Source organism: Macrobrachium rosenbergii, chromosome 1 (assembly GCF_040412425.1).
Source record: "Macrobrachium rosenbergii isolate ZJJX-2024 chromosome 1, ASM4041242v1, whole genome shotgun sequence".
NCBI lineage: Eukaryota > Metazoa > Arthropoda > Malacostraca > Decapoda > Palaemonidae > Macrobrachium > Macrobrachium rosenbergii.
Window position 1 is genome coordinate 14,928,895 of NC_089741.1, and position 20,722 is coordinate 14,949,616.

General features: G+C 39.5%; 1 protein-coding gene across 1 annotated transcript in view; it reads left to right on the plus strand.

Moving 5' to 3' along the window:
• Pex10 (peroxin 10) overlaps positions 1 to 20,722 on the plus strand; it is a 47,896-nt gene that overhangs the window by 19,525 nt on the left and 7,649 nt on the right. The window contains exons 4-5 of the mRNA XM_067133616.1: positions 11,980 to 12,231; positions 18,285 to 18,441. Of these exons, the coding sequence (XP_066989717.1) occupies positions 11,980 to 12,231; positions 18,285 to 18,441 (409 nt within the window). The remainder of the gene's footprint in view (positions 1 to 11,979; positions 12,232 to 18,284; positions 18,442 to 20,722) is intronic.

The following is a 20,722-nucleotide window of genomic DNA, read 5'->3' on the forward strand; positions in this document are numbered from 1 at the left end:
CTACACACTGGAAATGTAAGTCAGTTGTTGTTTTGCACTATTTGCAAGGCATGGAGACAACTTATGAAGACTGCAGTACACTAGGACCATTGTCCGTGGCTAGCGTAGTGTTTGGGGAGGGAAAGTAGGAAGCACCACTTCCGTCCTTCTGTCTCATCACCTTGGCAAAGGGTGTTGAGTTCTTGGGGAGCCTAGAGGGTATAATGTACCTAGAGTGCCCACCAATTTTTTTGTGTAGGGTGATGGTTTTTTATATACATACAAGTTTTTTAATATGTGGTGTAGGTGACTATGTTCTCTGGTTGTTGTGCTTTACTGTACTGCACCTGGGCAGGGGCAAATACTTGTTGGCTTTGTTAATGATCGGATGTCTCCTTCATTGCAAAGTTTACATCATACTTCGTTGGCAATCGGATTACTCCTTCGCTGCAGTCCCCCACTTCAACAGAGGCGATCCTGGCTATACCACCATGCTGCTGCTGGGTTGAGATGAGTGCCAACCAGAGGCAGTATCTACCTGCAGCAGCTCTCTCACCAGGTAAGGAACAACAAGCATTATTTCAATGCTAAGGCTTTTTATTCTGTTCTCATTTCATTAACACTTAATGTTTTGGGGTACAAGATGTCCATGAATCCCACCCCCCCTCCTGTCAATGTGGATTCAGCTTAGTAATTACTGGGTAAGGTACTTATGTAAGAAATGACATTTTTATGATGAAATAAAGTTTTATATATACTTACCCAGTAATCATGGATGGAGCCCGCCCTCCTCCCCTCGCATGGACATTGGAGCATAAACAAAATTGAAGCTCTTGGCTGAGTTGTTCCTCTCTCTTACCCCGAAAGACAAAAGACTATTGCTACCGCTATTTTCAAAATTGAAGCTGCTGTCAAGTTAGAAACTCTTAGCTTAGCAATCACTGGGTAAGTATATATAAAACTTTATTTTATCATAAAAATGTCATTTTTATGAGGCCTTGCTGGATAATTTCAAGGTGTGATAAAGGGCATCCAGGTTGTTTTGGAATATGTGAAGGTGCAGCTATTTGAGAAGCTTCTTCCAGGTCAAGAGACAGCCTGAGACTACTCGCCACACCATGGTTAGTAGATCCTACAACTGCTCCTGCTATGTGCAAAGGGAAGCTGTCAAAATCTTTGTGTTGTTGAAGGTGTGGAGCATCTCTATTACTTGTTTTAGTGGGTGAAATGTGTAAATATGTCCAAAGGCAGTAGGTTGGCTAAGGCCCCCGCTGCCCTTTGAGATACTACCACTGGAGAGATGAAAGTCCCTTTTAAGGCTGCCCAGTACAGTCTGTTGTTGGGTCCTTCTCTGGTCACGGACTTTTTCTATGACTACACTTCTTCAGGATAATCTGGCATATTCATTACATTTCTTTTACTGTTAACAAACACTTGGCAACTCTGAACACTACACTTCTTACTCTTTTCAATACTGAAAAGTGTATGCCCATGACAAGACAAAATCACTATATCACCAGAATGCAATTGGTCAACTGGGAGGAGCTGGTACACCCAGCAAGGACAAATACATCTCCAGATTTGCCAGACACTTTCTTGTTGTGTAGAAGAGACTTGCCTGCTAGGCATCTCTTCTAGAAGAAAGCCACTCCAAAAAAAGCACTGTCGTAAGGCACACTTTTCCGTCAGTTCCCTCTTCCTCTTGTTTTTCAAACAGTGTGAAAGGTAGCCTTGGTAGAAAGGCCGAGGATGCCTATTGGTTTAGGAAGAGGTTTTATACCCATATCATTTTTTTAACCTTTATCTTTACCCACAATTGATTTTCAAAACCACCATACTGTCCTTCCTTCAAATCTGGATATGTACTGTATTTGCTGGGCGTGCCAGTTCCTCCCAGTTGACCAGTTTCATTCTGGTGATACAGTAATTTTGTCTTTTCATGGACATACACTTTTCAGTATTGCTTTTACATACATATATTGTTATTGTTCCTGTATTTGTTCTTGTTAAATCTTCAAATATTCTTATATGCTGGTTGCTTCTTTCTGGCAATACTGAACTTAATTGTGGTCCACAAAATTGATCACGGAAATGTTGTATTTAAATAGCAATGTCTGTGGATCATATAAGAATAAAAAGAACCCAGATGTTGTTGCTGCTAATTTTGATATTCTCTTTTGCTCTGAAACTCTTGTCTCATTTGCTATCAGAACTGTTGATTCCAGGGTTTAAGAAGCCCATTTTACTCTTAACATAATGGTATTCTAGGGGCCCATGGAATGGCTCTGTATATTAGAGAGGGTTTTTCTGCATCTCATAGGCCACTGTATGAGTGTGGATGTCACGAAATACAAGTAATTAAAGTCTGTGGAAGACTATTAAATCTGTGCCTTTGCTAGCTATAGGAACCCAGATTTGGATGGCTCTGTCTACAAAAATGGCAGCAATTCAGAAAGCTGACTCCAAGGCTTGTTTCATTTTCATTGGCGATTACAGTGCTCATCATGTTGAATGGCTGAGCTCAATTACTGCCACAGAGAAACATGGTGTTGCTGCTGTAGATTTCTCCATTATTTCTGATTGTGAGCAGTTGACAAATGAATCCACACACCAATCTGGCAACCGTCCTGACCATGCATTCACAGATGTAACAGGGGTTGTATCTTGTGGAGTAGGTTTTCCAGTGGCTTCATGTGATCATTGTTTGGTTAAGGTTAATGTGAAGGTGGATCAGGTAGTTCCTTATATTAGCTTTTCAATGTATACTTGAAACCCCAGGCCAATTGGGATGGTATTCACCATGATCTTATTGAGCTCAGGTGGAGCAATATGTATAGAAGTCCAAATATTAATGAATGTTTAAATGATCATCTTAAGACTGTTATTGAATGAGGAATTCCTTCTAAAATTCTCAAGTTTCATCTTGAAGACAAGCCATGGTTTAATGCTGCATGTAAGCTTGCCTACCATGAAAAGCAAGATGCTTATTATTTATGGAGGAATAATTGACTGGACTTTTTGTGGCATAATTTCAATGAACTTAGAAATCAAGCTCTGGTTGTCTACCAGAGACCGGAGAGAGCTTATAATGTGAGTGGGAAGGAGATTTTGCTCTCAGTGGATGTGACCAGAAGTGGTGGTCTACCCTCAAGTCATCACTCTTTAGAGTTGAATCAAGCATTCCTCCCCATGTAGGAGCTGATGGAACTGCTGTATATTGCCCTATGTACAGAAGGCAAAACTTTTGGGCCACATGTCATGAGCAAACTGTGTGGTGGGTCCTTGGTGTTGCCTCAGTCATGCATTCCAGAGCCTAAGTTGTGCCCAGAGGCCTTCAGGTCTAGAGAAGTCCTAACTTTGCCCCTGGGTCTTGACAGTTAGACCCTAACAGGATCTTTCCCATCTTTTTCTAAAACACTTGATTTCATTGCCCTTAAGATTACTGCTGTTTTCAGAAGATTAACTGGACTTTTAAGTTTTCTTTCTGTTTGGAGGAAGGCCAACATATTTACATTACCTAAGGGACTAAGTCCATCCTCATGCCCTTCTGAATAAGTGCAAGTTTGTTTTATCTAATGTTTTTGAGAAGCTTCTCTTTAAGCATATTTGTAGGTTTATTGAAAATGATAACCTGCTACCAGCATTACAGTTTGGGTTTTGTAAAGACCTTGGTATCTGTGGTGCACTCTTGTCAGTATCTACTGTTTTGCCGAGTGCTGTTGGTGAGGGTGCAGAGGTCATGATTTTAGTGCAGCCTTTGGCTGTGTGAATCATGAAGCACTTATCTACAAGCTAGGATTATTTGGAATAGGTGGGTCTTTTATTGAAATTTTAAATGAATTTTTAATAGGCAGAACCCAAAGTGTCTGTGTTGATAGCCAGTATAGTAGCTTTAGTAATGTCATTTTAGGTGTTCCTCAAGGTAGTGTTCTTGGACCTTTGATATTTATTATCTATACTAATGACGTGTGGCAAGGTGTGGAGAACAAACTGATTGCATATGGTGATGATGCTACTCTTCTAGCTGTTGTTCCTTCTCAGTGCAGCCTTTGACTGTGTAAATTATGAAGCACTTATCTACAAGCTAGGATTATTGGGAATGGGTTGGTCTTCTTAATATTTTAAATGAATTTTTAATAGGCAGAACCCAAAGGGTATGTGTTGATGACCAGTATGGTAGTTTTAGTAATGTCATTTCAGGTGTTCCTCAAGGTAGTAGTCTTGGACCTTTGCTAAATATTTAAGCAAGAAAGAAATTCATTTCTGCTCTCTGCTGACGTCTCCTGAATTTCAGGTGTATCTGTTTTGTTTTCTATTCCTTAATACAGGCAGTCCCTGGTTATCGGCGGGGGTTCTGTTCTGAGGGTGTGATGATAACCGAAAATTGCCAATAACCGAAAATCTGCGTTTTTGCGGCTTATCAGCACTGAAAAGCGCTGATTTTCGGTTATCGGTGCCTCTGTTAGGTATGTATTGGTGCCAACACCTAATTATTGGCGCTGATAAGCAGAAATCGGCAATTTTTGTCACTAGACAAGCACCATACAACCAGATCACTGTTAACCGAGCCTGCCATTAACCAGGGACTGCCTGTACTCACTTATATATCACCTTTTCCTATAATTTGTCTCTCCCTGCAGGCTGGTTTCCCTTTGGAACCCTACTAGGTTAATAGTCAACTGACTTGTCCATAAGGGTTTTCAGCTGAAGATTTAAAGAAACGAAAAAGGAAAGAAAGCTGCATTTTCAAACATTCCCAGTGTTAAGTCTGTGTTATTTACTAGTACAAACTGTTCTGTTGTGTTAATGCAATACCACATCTCCCAGCAATTGCAGAAATTACTGTACTTCCCTGCTCATATATATTTCAAAGAACACGAAACTAAACACGAACTTACAATTATTAAGATGTAGGTCTAAAGTAACTTACCTAAATGTGCTGGGTTTGGTCACGGTATTGTTGCACCTCTCCCAGCGGTATCTTAGCATATCCACCACATTAAGAAGACCCCTGGTTTTCTGCCATAGCAACTATGGGGTCAGGAACGTATATACACATTATTCGCAGAAAATTCGCCCATTGACGGTATTTTTCACAGAAAATTATTCACTATTTACTATATTTTCATATCATTTTCATGACCAAGTGCACTTTTTGTGATAAAACTATTAAAATACTCAGGTATAAGCATTTTTAGAGATTTTTTTGTGTTTGAACTATGAAAATAGGCAGTTCTAAGTGTTTTTAGAGGGATTTTAAGTATTCGCTGATTTTAGCTATTTGCGGGGGCTGTGGTACGCATCCCCCACGAATACAGAGGGTTTACTGTACTGTTTCTGATGACCACCCTGTACACGGAGACTTCTTTGCAGAAACATTTCCAAAGAAAGCCAGCAGCGTACAGTACTTGCTTTCCGGATGTCATGCGACTTAGGAAAGGAGTGGGGGTCTGCTTTTTTAGTAAGGGACGCAAATTATTCTCACCCCATGTAGAGGAAGTTGTTTGTTTGTGCTAGGGGTAGGAAAATCGGACCCTCTGGGATGTTTGCCATGACCTCTAGGGAAACCTTAAGCGCTTGAACTGGGCATAATGTTTTATCTTACAAATTGAGTTCCCTTATCAGAATAGATTTTCTCTTTAAAGGGTTCTCATTCTTTGCCAGGAATGCTGGGCCAGGGGACAATAATAAATAACGGTTAGCTGTATGAGTAATGTAGCGTTGTCCCCTGTCTAAGAGAGCCTAATTCACTAATACGAGCTCCTGATGCCAAGCAGTGAAGAAGATTGCCTTTTGCAGCATATGAGTTGTAGTAGTTGTATTGGGCCCACTGAATTGAGGAATTGACAGAAGCCTAAGCACCTTATTCAGGGACCAGGTAATGGGAAGCCTTGCAGGAGCAGTTCTTTGCAATGCAAAAGACCAGAGAAGAGAAGTAACAATTTCTATGTTAGAATCAATTCCAAATCCATAAAGCAAGGGTTCCAACAATGCTGCCTTGTATGCCATGATTGTTGTAACAGCAAGGTACTACTTGTCTTCAAAAAGATATTTACAAAAATGTAACAGTGTTTTAACAGAGATCTCAACTGAGCTCTCAGCATGGAAATAGTCTAACCATATTTTCCATATGGTCTGGTATTTTCCAAGAGATGATGTCCACAGTTTCTGCACTTGGTACCTAGCAATATTGGGTGAGTAATTTCCATGGTAGACAAGATTTAAAAAATCCACACGTGCCGGTCTCGGCTTAGAAAGGAGGACCTGTAGATGACTTTCCCTCCTACGCTCTGGGATAGAACAGTGGATGGTCATGGAATGGACTTTTTTGCCCGTTGTTGAACCAACAGGAACTAGTGCCTGTTAGGCCAATTTGGGGCTATTAAGTAAGCAGTTCCGTTGAAAGTTAGAAGTTTGTTAAAACCTTTGAAATCTGGAACAATGGAGGAAAAAGGTATTTTGTCCTCCATTTATTCCAGTCTTGTAAGAATGCATCTCTTGCTATTGCTTGATTGTACAGGTTCGGAGACACATACACTGGAAGTTGGTGGTTGTCGCGTGTAGTAGACAGGTCCGCTTCTGGATGTGGAAGCATGTTGGCAATTAAGTGAAAGGAGTGATTGTCTAACATCCACTCAGTCAAGGCTGCTGCATCCCTTGATAGAGAGTCTGCTATTACAGTGAGAGACCCTGTGAGGTGAATTGCAGATAAGTGCCACTTTTTTGCTTGCACCATCTGAAGGAGATGAACGTGAGCCCGACCTCTTGATGCAGGACATTGCAGTCCTGTTGTCGAGGTCCAACAAAATGTGGGTCCCTTTTGGAGGTTTCAGTTTTCTGAGAGACAGAAAGACAGCCATCAGCTCTAGAAAGTTGATATGACACTTACTCCAAGCAAGTGACCACCTCCTTGCCACCCGACGATCCTCCCAGTGGCCTCCCCAACCTGTCAAGGAGGCATCTGTGTGTATTATCACTTGCACAGATGAAGGAGTAGGGTGACCTGTTTTGCCAGAGACCCTTTCCAGGTCCATAGCTGGAGTATCTCCCCGACTTTCTGACTCATTTGATTAAGTCAATCACGAATCTTTTTTCTTGCATGCAATAGTCAGAATTTGTTTACATTTTTTAATTACAATCTGAGGATTGTGTCTACCATCACACGCTCCAAGTGACGTCTGGAGACACTGGACTGAGCAAGAAACCTGTTTCAGGTCCTTCCTTTTTCTGTCTTGAGTACTGGTGGGAAGCGACTTCTCAACTGGCTTCAAAGAGCATCCCAACAAAGTCCCAGCCACTGGGTGTAAGGCAGGATGTCTTCCTATTTATTAGAAAGCCTTTTGATTGGAGCCTGTCTGCTACCACTCTTAGGCTTCATAGGCACTCTTCCCTGGTGGGCCCCCAGATTAGCCAATTGTCTGGGTAGGTTACCAGTTGAATTCCTTATTTTTTCCTTCCCTACCCAGAACCCTAGGCAAGGGTGGAAGGGAACAGCGATAGGAACGAGCCAGTATGCGTCTTTCAGATCTATAGAAACGGTCCAAGTCCCTTGCGGAATGATTGAACATACTTGGGCAATAGTAGTCATCCAGAAACTGTGGAAAACAATGCGTTTGTTCAGCTCTGATAGGTCAAGGATCACCCTACGTTCGGAGGAATCCTTCTTGGGGACACTGAAGACACGTGCTTGGTGGCGAACACACGTACAGTAAACCCCCCAATATTCGTTTTCTCACAATTCGCGGAATTTTCCGTGGAGCCTATCTATAAATTATTCGTAGGAAACTCACCAATTTGTGGATTTTTTCTTAGAGCAATATTCTGTATTTTCATATTATTTTTGTGGCTAAATACTGTGCTATATCTACATTACATTTGATGACAAAATAATTATGTACAATACTAATTTTCAAATAATATTAAGTTTAATAAGATTAAATAATAAGAAATAATACAAATAATAATTCTCTCTCTCTCTCTCTCTCTCTCTCTCTCTCTCTCTCTCTCTCTCTCTCTCTCTCTCTCTCTCTCTCTGAGATGTATGTTTATTTGTTTTGTATGATAAATAAATAGTTTACTAATTTTCAAATATTAATATTAATGTAAACAGCAATAATGTCAATTAATTAAAGAAAATACTGTAGTGAATTAGTAAGATTTTAGTTTATAAATGAATAAATTATGTAAAATTTTAAAGAAATACACATCGACCCCTAATCTTTTGCTGAAAGACTTGGAGAGAAGGGGGTAGGTTGAACCTGTCAGATATGTCGAGTAACCTGGCAGCAAGGGTTGTGTGGTCAGAATTGCCAACTTTGTGGGTGACTGTTGCCAACCTGGTGGTCAATTACCATTACGAAGGATAAACTGAAAAAATCTCTCTCTCTCTCTCTCTCTCTCTCTCTCTCTCTCTCTCTCTCTCTCTTGATACAGCTAATTTGAATTTCTTTAACCAATTGGTAATAGCCACATATGCACACTGTTTGTGTGTGTGTGTTCATAATGTTTTTAAAATGTATAGCTAATACATCTTTGGAAGACAAAAAACAAACAAATTTTGTACAGAGAAATGGATTAACATTCCTCAAGAGATTAAAGAGATAAACTCTCTCTCTCTCTCTCTCTCTCTCTCTCTCTCTCTCTCTCTCTCTCTCTCTCTCTCTTTAACTCTTTTAACCTGCCAGTACAAGGCTGCGTGAATATGTTATTGTGGTAACTCTCTCTCTATCTCTCTCTCTGTTTTGGCTGGAAGGGTCAGAAGTACATATGCAAATATTTTTATGGGTACTAATGTTTAAGGTAACTTTGAAATTATATTAATAATATAATTTCAAAGATTGGTACAGTAATTTAAGGTATATTTGATGTAGGATGATACTTTAAGTATACATTTGGTATTTGAACTTTCAAGATAGGCAGTTATAAGCATTTTTAGAAGGGGGGGGGTTCTAAGTGTTTGCGGATTTTAACTATTTGCTGGGGGTTCTGGAACACATCCCCCGCAAATACTTGGGGGCTCTATAGTATGTTTCTCTATGGCTCCCCTTTAAAAGGGCCTTCTGCGCGTAATCTTCTAAAGAGGCGTCTGGTTCTTGGGAAGCCTCTTTAAAGGGGTGGAGGATGAGACCATTTCCACCCTAGCCCGTTTTGGATAATACTATACTGTCCCCAAGGGGAGGACTTCCATTGCATGTGATGCTGTAGGAGACCACCCCTGACCATGCAATTCTTATTGGGCTCCACCTCTTCCCTTGCCTGTAATAGGCATTCCAGGAGTTGCTTTTCCTTTTCCCTGGTACGAGCATCTTTGCATGCTTTGAAAGGGATGCTTTTGCTGCTGTTGTCCCTTCTGTTGTTTAAATGATCCTTTAGGGGTGACTGGAGGCATGTATGACTCCGAGTCATAACGAATCTTCTTTGGTTTAGGAAGGAGAAATTCTCGAGTCCGTTGCTTCCTGGATTCCCCTTTTCCAAGGAGAGCATATATTGTACAGTTCTGTTGTTCGACTTGTTCATTGAGATGAGCCACAACAGACTACTCAGAAAGGTAGAATGTAGTAAGGGGGTACATTGGGTAGTGTCATATTAGAGCCCCCAGTGTTTCCATTCTAGCCTTAGTGGGACACTTTAGAAAATCATAGAATGCTCCTCATAAGGTCCACAAGAGTGTTTTGGCTCCAACAGCAAACATTGTTTTAGAGGATTCTGGAAGCCTTTTAACAGAAGCTTCCAGCATAGTAATAGAGGTTAAGATATTGAGGAGGTGGATCCTAGTATGAAATTCAGCCAAGGCTGTCCCCTATGGGATTTTTCTCATAGGGCCCCCAAACTGCTAAGTAGCCACATCCAGAGGGAGCTTATTCCTTTCAAAATGAAGGACAAGTGTTGCTCATTCCTTAATAGTATTATCAGACACTGGGATGACGGAGACAAATGACTTTAATTCTGCCATTGGCTCTCTTTTCCCAGTTACCACAAAATTCTGAAAATCTGCATTCACGTGATTAATTGTTTTAAAAGTGAAGGGACAGAAGACTGGGGCTACCCGGTAAGCATATTGGGTCTTATCTAAAATAGATGTAGAACTCCATTTTCCATTAACTTAGTAAAAGGTTTCTTCAATGGCTTTCAGTGTTATATTCGTAGGTAGGATAACTGTTTCTTTCGGCAGTTTTTCAGTGCCTACTGAAGGAGGGACTAAGCGCCATTCCATATAAGGAAATCCTACCCTGTCCCAAAATTCCACATGTTAAACTTCAGTCATAGTTTTCCTCTCATTAATAAGGTATTTACCATCAGGAGAGAAAATACACATTGAGGCGTCATGGCAAGGGTTATCAGTATCATCTGAGGCAGTCACTGGAGCCCCTACTATCATATGATTTAAAGTTTTATAGCCCGAACTGACTTTATTATTACTACCAGTCTGTGCTCTAGACCAAGACTCTGCCCGGGCAGACTGTGCAGCCACTTTATTCTTTCGTTTAACGGCTGAGAAATTCTTAGACCTTGCATTTAATTCAGTATCCAGGACTGACCTGATTTCTTGTTTGAAATCATGGATAACATCTCTGATGTATTGACATTCTGTAGCAAGGACATACTTGATACTGTTCATAATATCCTCATGGAAGTCAGCAAACACAGCAAGCGGTATTTGACTGTCCAGCTACAAAAGGGCAGAAGGCTTGGATGCTTCACTATACCCCTCAGAATACAGTATACAGACACTTCAGATGGGGTTAGGTGGACCCTATTAGGATCTTCTTCAGTATCTGGTTGCTGCATGGGAGAGAGATTTTCTTCTTAGGTATCTCTCTCATGTACAGTGGAAGGCTGTCTCCCTGGTCCTTTTGGGTTCAGTAGGGCAGTTTCCATGGCAACCAAGAAAGAAAAAGTTCCATCACAATCCCACCAGCTGCAGATAATCATGTGTAGATGGTCCATGGCTCCTGTGAACTCAAGGTGAGATCTTGCAGGGGAGACCATTATCAGTGCCAAGAGAGAATGTACTGACCAATTCTACCAACATCAGTGGTCAGTGGTGCATTAAGGGGTTTTTCCGGCACCAATATCTCTGTAAGCAACATGATAAGGTTTCTGTTTTTTCTCAAGCTGAATGATAAGGTTTCTGTTTTTTCTCAAGCTGAATGATAAGGTTTCTGTTTTTTCTCAAGCATGAAAAAAAGTCCTTGGCAGCAGCCTTTAAGGCTAGAGGGCCTGTTGGCTTCAGCTCTTAGGCTTGTCCAAGGACAAAGACATCAAGATGTCTTTAAAAGGTGTTAAGGTGGAGTTTCCTAGGTTTCTGGTACTCACTTCACCTTAGAATCTGTATGCAGTTCATAAGTTCATTATGTTGCCATTCTTTAAAACTTTTGGAGAAAGCTCCTTTTAAGGAGGTTTCCTTAAACACTTTTCAGTGTAGCCTTAGCTACAGCCAAGAGAGTGAGGGAGCTACAAGCATTGTCAGTTAAGATAGGCTTTGCTAATACGAGGCAATTCTTTTCTTCTTGCCTTATTTTGGGCTAAGAGTGGTTTTAGGGCTAGGCCCTTACCTGTGGCAGTCTCTTTTCCCAGCTTGGAACAAAGTAAAGTTCATGAGGTTGGACAACTAGGGAAGAAAAGACCGAAGAGAGAAAATAAAAGTAAAAGAAAGAAGGGATAACTAAAAGTACCTTGAGTGCACTGTGCAAGACACTCTGTTGTTGTGCTTCCAACAGGTTACTGTTAAGAAAGAAAATTTGATAGGTGAGTATGTGATTCCCCATAGTATGGGTTAAGTGTCAATTTGCTAATTGAAGCAACTGTTCAGCATTTTGTCTGTCTTTAACCAGGTATGAAGACATGATTAAATACAAATGTATACTTGAGGATCAAAAGTTATTTTAATTTTTTTTTTGGGGGGGGCGGCGGTATTGCTGCTAACCTATTACTGTGTTTATATTAATGTTTTCGACATAAGTATCTTGATCATATTTAAGTGTTTGTATTTTTTTCTAGGAACGGACTGTTATGGTAATACTTCAGTGTTTTGGACCAAAAGTTCTACAAATAGGGCTTAAAAAATTTGAAAACTCAGTAAGAGTTGGCTGTTTTTCAACATATTTACGCCCAGAACTGAAAACATTCATTCTACAGCAAATTCCAACATTGCAGTATTCCCTCACATTGGTACACAGAATTCACTTGGCAATATTTTATTTTAGCAGTGGATTTTATCATATTTCCAAAAGGATGACTGGAATAAAATATGTAAGTATAGAAACTTATGTGTATACAGTAGTATATTGAGCATTTTTTATTTCCATTGTATGTATTATGACAACTTGTATGACTATTTTTACTCAGTTTGTGTGAATGAATTTAACTGGCAAAGCATGAAAACAAAGTTTCATATTCAGTTCTCCTTAAATATCTTGTACAGTATCTGAACAATGTATAAACCTCCTCTTTTACTTGTTGTTACTGTTCTAATTTCTCATTACTAACATACTAGGTGGGCACTCTGAAAATATTATTGGTGTGAATGCCTTGATGAGCACTTTTTAGAAATAAAAACTAAACAGAAATAAATCATTTTGTGAATGAACAATCAGTGGATTTATATTATTAATTCACATTGAAAGAACTAGAGTTTAATAATTCTTCTGGCTGAGACAAATCCTTGAAATGGTTTTATAACTGGCTTCGCTCCCTGAAGAGTGGAGAATGCAGTGTTACAATGGTACCAAGAATAAAACCATGTAAAGACCCAAGTAATGCCAGGAATTGCAGACTCATTTCATGAAAAACTTTGTATAAAATATTTTAAAAAATGGTGTATGCTTTACTTCTGCAGTGCATACATAAATTCTGAACCTACTGCAGCATAGCTTGAATCACAAGCCATCAGTCATCATGAAGAAGATTTTAATGTTGGCACATCATTATCACAGTATTCTATTATTTATATCCATAAAATATGCAATGCTACTTGAAGACAGTCAATTCTGCTAAAACTACCTAAAATGATATTGGAGGCCATTTACCTATAAGAAATGAAAAATTTCTCTTCCAGTTGTCCATTCCAAGTGCACTCAGGTAACACAGACACCTTCAAGTCATATATATTCCACAAAGAATTGTCTAAAGCAAGTAATTTACTGTCTTTGCCATAATTTATACCACTTCTGACTTGGGCCACACTCCTTACATGCCAAACAAGACCTTAATTAGAATGATCATAAGGACTTCAACAGTAGGTCTCCTTTTTAAAAAAAAAATAGAAGTACCCATGTTCTATAAAGATTGGAGTTTCTATCAAAATCAATATCAAACTAGCAAACAGAAACACCCACACACTCAAGAGGCAAATCATAAGATGCTTAGGCTTAATCTTTGTTTACATGTGAATTGGAAAGCACATACAGGTATTTCATACATAAAGACCAAAATTGGAAATGTATTAAACCTTATAAAAAAACCTCTCATATAACTTGGGATGCTGAGAGTTCAACAAGCCAACTCTATCTGCATTAGAATATTGGAGTCAGATATTTGGCATAGCTTTAGAAAGCTCAAGTTCATTGTATAATGAAGAGTTCAGAAAGTGCATTGGAGTTTTCAAGTACAGTGTTTCACTCTCCAATTAAATATTCACAATTGAATAAGGATACAGGCAGATAACTAACCAACTAAAACTGTGTTACAGTCAAAAGGACATTTTGCTTTTTTGAGAATTGTCTGGAACATCCAGATAGTGGTAGTCAACTCTGGTTAACAGTTCCCCATATCAAAATAAAGTTAAGGCTATGTGATATAAGGCAGTGGTTTGTATTTCTGAAATAAGATAAATTTTAAGAGGTTATTTTACTGGGAGTGCAATCTTTTCAGCCTATGTACGAGTGTTTTCCTTCTATATTTAGCATACTGAAGCACTTATATTTGTGACATTGTGAATATAAGGGTTCCCATAGTAGTGAATGTATGTATTCACTTTCGGATATTATTATTATTATATTTTTTATTATTTTGGTTGGGGGGGGTTGTCACAGTCATCCTAGTCGACTGGGTGGTTTTTATAGTGTGGGGTTCTGGGTTGCATCCTGCCTCCTTAGGAGTCCATCACTTTTCTCACTCTATGCGCTGTTTCTAGTAGCACACTTTTCTGCATGAGTCCTGGAGCTACTTTGGCATCTAATTCTTCCAGATTCCTTTTCATGGATCTTAGGATCATGCCTAGTCTTCCTATGATTATGGGTGCAGTTTCCACTGGCATATGCCATATCCTTCTTATTTCGATTTTTAGGTCTTGATACTTATCAATTTTTTCTCTTTCTTTCTCATCTACTCTGGTGTCTCATGGTATTGCGACATCAATGAGTGATACTCTCTTCTTGATTTTGTCAATCAACGTCATGTTTGGTCTATTGGCACGTATCACCCTATCTTCTGATACCATAGTTCCAGAGGATCTTTGCCGGATTGTTTTCTATCACTCCCTGTGGTTGGTGTTCATACCACTTATTACTGCAAGATAGCTGGTGTTTCTTGCACAGGCTCCAGTGGAGGGCTTTTGCTACTGAATCATGCCTCTTTTTGTACTGGTTCTGTGCAGGCGCCGGACATTCGCTTGCTATGTGGTTTATGGTCTTGTCTTTCATATTGCACTTCCTGCATATGGGTGAGATGTTATTTCCATCTATTGTTCTTTGAACATATCTGGTTCTTAGGGCCTGATCTTGTGCCACTGTTAGCATTCCTTCTGTTTCCTTCTTGAGTTCTCCCCTCTGTAGCCATTGCCATGTTTCATCCCTGGCCAGTTCTTTTGTCTGTCTCATGTACTGTCCGTGTATTGGTTTGTTGTCCCATTCCTTTGTTCTGTTTTTCATTCTCCTGTCTCTGTATATTTCTGGGTCTTCGACTACTTTTATCAGCCCTTCTTCCTATGCACTCCTTAGCCACTCATCTTCACTGGTTTTCAGATATTGCCCCAGTGCTCTGCTCTCGATGTTGATGCAGTATTCTATGCTTAGTAGCCCTCTCCCCCCTTCCTTTCGTGCTATGTATAGTCTGTCTGTATTTGCTCTTGGTTGTAGTGCTTTGTGTATTGTCATGTGTTTTCAAGTTTTCTGGTCTATGCTGTGGAGTTCAGCCTTCATCCACTCCACTACTCCTGCACTGTATCTGATTACTGGTACTGCCCATATGTTTATGGCTTTCGTCATGTTTCCGGCATTAAGTGTTGACTTGAGTCTGCATATATTCTTTCCTGATTGTGTCCTTCATCTCTTGGTGTTTTATATCCTCTCCATCTATTATTTCCAGGTATCTGTATCCTGTCTCATCTATGTGTTTGATGCTATTCCTGTCTGGTAGCTTTATCCCTTCAGTCCTTGTTACTTTGCCGTTTTGTGTGTTGACCAAGTTGCATTTTCCTATTTCAAACTCCATCCTGATGTCCCCAGATACAATCTTTACAGTCTGGATTATGGTATCTATTTCCTTGATGCTCTTACCATGCAGCTTGATGTCGTCCATGAACATCAGATGATTAATTTTGTTGCCTCCCTTCTTGAGTTGGTACCCGGCACCCATCTTCTGCAGTACTTTTATCATGGGAATCATGGCTACTGCAAAGAGTAGTGGGGACAGTGAGTCACCTTGAAAGGTCCCTCTCCTGATGTTAACCTCTGCTAGTCTTATCCCAGAGCTTGTAAGTACTGTATTCTAGTTGCGCATTGTGTTTTTAAGGAAGCTGATGATGTTTTCCTCTGCCCCATATGTTTTCAGGTATCATGTCGAAGGCTTTCTTGTAGTCAATCCATGCCATGCTTAGGTTGGTTCTCCTCTTACTATTCTTCATTACCATTTTCTCTATTAGGAGCTGGTCTTTTGTGCGCCTACACTTCCTTCTGCAGCCTTTCTGTTGGTGGGAGATGGTGTTTGTATCCTTTAGGTAGTTGTATAGTCTTTCACTGATGATACCTGCTAGAAACCTCCACATTATTGGTAGGCAGGTGATAGGCCTGTAGTAACCTCCACATTATTGGTAGGCAGTGATAGACCTGTAGTTGCTTGCTATATTTCCCTTGTTCTTGTCTTTCTGTACTAAGGATGCTCTCCCTGTGGTCATCCATTTGGGCGCATGGTGGTTTGTGATACAATGCTGGAGTTGTTCTGCTATTCGTAGGTGTAGGACCCTGAGGTTTTTGAGCCAGTATCCATGGACTTCATTGGGACCTGGGGCTTTCCAGTTGGGCATTTTCTTTAGTTGGTGTCAGACTGTGTTTGTGGTGATCTTGGTGAATCTTTGTTTTATTCTCCCCATTTCTTCTGCCTTGATTTCCTGGAGCCATATTGCATGTGTGTTGTGTTATACTGGATTGCTCCTTATGTTTTCCCAGTTTCTTACTTGGTTCAGCTTCAGGAATTTCCTGGTGGTTATCTTCCCTCTTAGTTGGCTGTATAGTCTTTTCTGGTTGGTTCCGAAGAGTTTGTTCTGTTGGTATCCTTTATTCCTGTTCATGTACCGTTGGGTCTAATGTGCTTTGGCTTTAAGCCTTTGTTTTATATCTTCTATTGTGTTGTTTAGACCCTTCTCCCAAACTTTTTATTTCTCATTCAGTTCCTCTCTTGTTTTCTTGCTTCTTAGCCTCTTTTCTGCCATCTCATTCAGTTTACTCAAGTCAGATCTCATCGCCATGATTTGTTTTTCCAGGCGCCTTTTCCAAGGCGGTTGTGGCTTTGGTTTCTGTTAGGTTGGTTGTGATGGGGTGTGGTTTTGTATCCCCATGAGTTCTACTACTAGTCTTGCTCCTGCATATGCCAGGTTATTTGTTTCTGTGATACTGGTGGTGTGGATTAGTCTCATTATTTCATTAACTTCACTTGTTTTTTCCCTTAGTTTCTATGTGTTGTAGGCTTTCATGGAGGGGATCTTTGTTCTTTCTGTATCTGGCGTCATCCGTTGTCTGATCTTTTCCACCCATTCTGACCTCTCTGTTACATCTTCGGCATTTCCTCATGTGTCATTGTTTGGTAGCTCATCATTCCTGTTGTTTTCTGCGTCATCGTCTCTTAGTTCATCTTCTTGTCCTTCTTTGTTGGGGGTTATTTCTCTTTCCAGTTCCTCTCTTTCTGTTGTAGAGAGCCAGTTCTTTTTTTTTTATATTCCTTACTTGGTTTGCCAGCCTCTGTTCTGTTAGATGGGTGTTATTTCTCTCATTCCAGATGTTGACCAGTCTTCTTCTGCAGCCTCTTTCTGTTGGGTTGCTTCTGATGTAGCATCTCCATATTTTCTGATTTTCTTCTCTTGTCCATTTCTTTTTCAGCTTTGTCTCTGTAGCTCTGATCTCTAGTTGCTAGTTACTGCCGTTGTGGTGGTCAGTTGCTGGATGACGACCCCCAAGTACCTGACTGTATTGGGTTGTATACATGGCTGCTGGATGAAGCTCCTCTGTCGCCAGAGGTTCCATTTACGTCGTTGTTAGTTTATTCTTTCATTTCTTTCCATCATTGTTGAGTTTTGCTATTTAACCCCATTGAGAATAGGTACTCATTTACAACTGAGTAGACTGTGGAAATTATGTCAAAGATCCTTTCCCAAGGAATCAACACTTAGGGGAGCTGTCACCCATCCAACGACTGACCAGCCCTAATGTTGCTTAACTAGTCATTCAGTGAGCTAAACCACTCTGCCACGGCGCCCATGTTTATTATTATTATTATTATTATTATTATTATTATTATTATTATTATTATTATTATTATTATTATTATTATTATTATATTATTATTATTATTAAGTAGTTCATGAGATTGCCAAATCATGTTTGTAGACTCAGGGTTCACTCTAAAGTTTTGTTCTCTGCTGAAAGATGAAAAATGAAATCAGTTAAAGTTATAGAAGTTGGACAGCTTTGTGGGAAGAGACTAGAGGAAGCAGATGAAAAGTGAAAGGAAGAAAGAAATGCTGCTGAAGGTCAAATGGGAACACTTTATAAGAATACCCAAGATTTTTTTCAATTTACTGTAACTCATTTGCTCAATCAAATCACTTGCAAGTTGTATAAAGTAATCCTGTACTTGGTACCAAATTTAGGGTAGAACTTGAAGTTTAAAGAGGGCTCAACCTTCACTTCAACATGCAATTAGCCCTTTTTGTCCATTTTTACATTTTGATTAGTTGTATAGATTAAGCAGTTGAGGCCTTGCATGTATGGAGCATCTATAAATGTAAGCATTAATATAATTTGATGGGTAGTAAACTAATATTTTTGGTTGTATTTTCTTTACTATAGGCATTTGTTTCCATTCTGTTTCAGGTTCTGATTCGCGAATGGCTAGGAGATAATGCAGCAAGTCAGTCTTTCAGGATGCTTGGCATAGTGCTGTTTTTACATATAATGCTGACTCTTTCATATGCTGCCTACACAAATTTTTTTGTAAAACCAAAGAGTGATGATAAAAAGACTGTATCAAGTAAGTTGTTGATGCTTTCGTGTTCTTACATTGTAATCCACCCTTATCTCCATAGGGGTTAGTGTTGTCAGTGCACCTTACGTGTGCACTGTAGGCATTGCTTAAGGATTTTTGCAGTGTCCCTTTAGCCCCTAGCTGCAACCTCTTTCATTCCTTGTACTGACTTTCCACCCTCTCTAATACTGCAATTGTTTCATAGTGCAACTGCAAGGTTTTCCTCCTGTAACACCTTTCAAACTTCTTACCCTCCATTTCCCTTTCAGCACTGTTCTGTTCTAATCCACCCTTATAATAGAAAGAATTTTTTTATATAAAACTTTGACATTATTTTATGCCAGTTGCAGAGGTAAAAGCATAGATTTAATGTAGGAATGGAAATACCTGTTAAGCACTGGATGGTTGTATTTTAGGTCAGTGTTTTATACTTTCCTTTGAAATGTTGGTGTCTGAGGCAGTATTAAGCTGTAAGTATTGAAAGGAAAGTTTTTATTGAAGTGGTTGTTATTGTGTGCCAATGATGGTGATTTGCAGTCTTTCACCCTGTTAGGGGATAGTAGCTACAGTGTGTCATTTGTTGAGCACTGTAAGTAGGTTTTTACAGTAACCCCTCAAGCCCTTGGTGCTTTTTAATTTTCATACTTTTCATTTTCCTTTTTTCCACTGTGCTATCTGATTTCCTAATCTTTGTCATTTACATTACAATTTTCCTTTGTGTGTTTAGACAAAAAATAAACTCCCTACACTCTCTTCCATTTCAAATATTTTCTGCCTAAGTTCCTACTTAGTCTTGGTCTTTAGGCCTTTCCTCTCTGATTTATGGATTTTGCTGGCTTTATTAGTCTTCATCATTTTACATAAAAATGTGCACTTTATTAATTGCTCATCTTCCCATCACATGGCCAAGCCCTCAGTTTTCAAGATTTCAGTGTATTTTCTAGCCTTTGAACACCACAGTTCTTAACAAATTCTTCATTTGCGATATGATCTTCCTAGTGCAGTGCAGCCATTAACCTTAGTATTTGGTGATCAGATCCCTGCAAAATCTCCATTTTGCAAATGTTTGATCTGTTTACGAGAAGGAAATATATTTACAAGTTGTAAAAAAATTTCCTCCTTTTGATGATCCCCAAGGTAGCAGAAATGGTTTTTACCTCTTCAAAGGCCTATTTTTCTACCACATTATTCCTCTCCTACCTCTTTACCTGTTTGGTCCTCTTATTCATTTTACGTGTCAGAAATACATCAGTATGTAGTATTGTTTGCTCCTACAGTACAGGTAGTCCCTGGTTATCAGCGAGGGTTCTGTTCCTAACGGTGTGACAACAACCGAAAATCGCAGATAAGCAGACATGGGCGCATATCGGTGTTGAAAATCCAGTTATCATTGTTAGACAAGTGCCATAAAACCAGATCGCTGATAACAGGGGACTGCCTGTACTCCTGCATTATCCACAATGCCACTCGCCTGACTAAACTCTTCCCCCACCTCCCCCTCCCCCCCACCCCCTCCCCACCCCCTTTGCTTGCTTACCAGTCACCACAAGCCTGTTTTCAGAAATTTTGTATGAAATTAACTACACTGTATTACCCTTCCTAGTATACTGTATCATTTTCATACATTGAATGTTTTTACAGTTTTATTACTCTTATATTCTACTGCTCACACCAGGTCATCTACATGTAGCACCTCCCAGGGGTCTCTTTTCATTTACTGTATTCATTTGTTAGTACTTCATTGCTCTGATGACCAATATACAGTAGTTTTGATCCTTGATAAACACCAACACTTACCTCAATTTTCTTGTGATATACTGCCAGTATCTTAGCTCTTTTATTATAGTATAGTAGCATCACTAGCTTAATTAGCCTTTCTAATACCCTCTTGTTTTTGTAGTACCCTTTAGGTTTTTCGTCTTGGAACTCTTTCAAATTCATTCTCAAGATGCTTAAATACTGTAAATGTTAGGTAGACACCACCTTCTCTCATGGCACTTCTGTAATTGCCTCTTTATAAAGATTGTCTTTGATTTTTCTTTTGTAGCTCAAAGTCATTGATTTTTCTTTTGTAGCTCAAAGTCAAACTGACGATTGTCAGTTTTAACAATATTCTTCAGCCTTCCCTCCAGCACTGTTCCCAGTGTTCCATAATACACTCCTGTATTTGTATTTCTCTATATTTTTTGGTCTGCAGTACATCCCGTAGTCTTGTGTATATTATATATTACTGCTCCAATTCTTTTTCCCTTTTATCATGTTTCATAAATTCTGATTGTCCCATTTG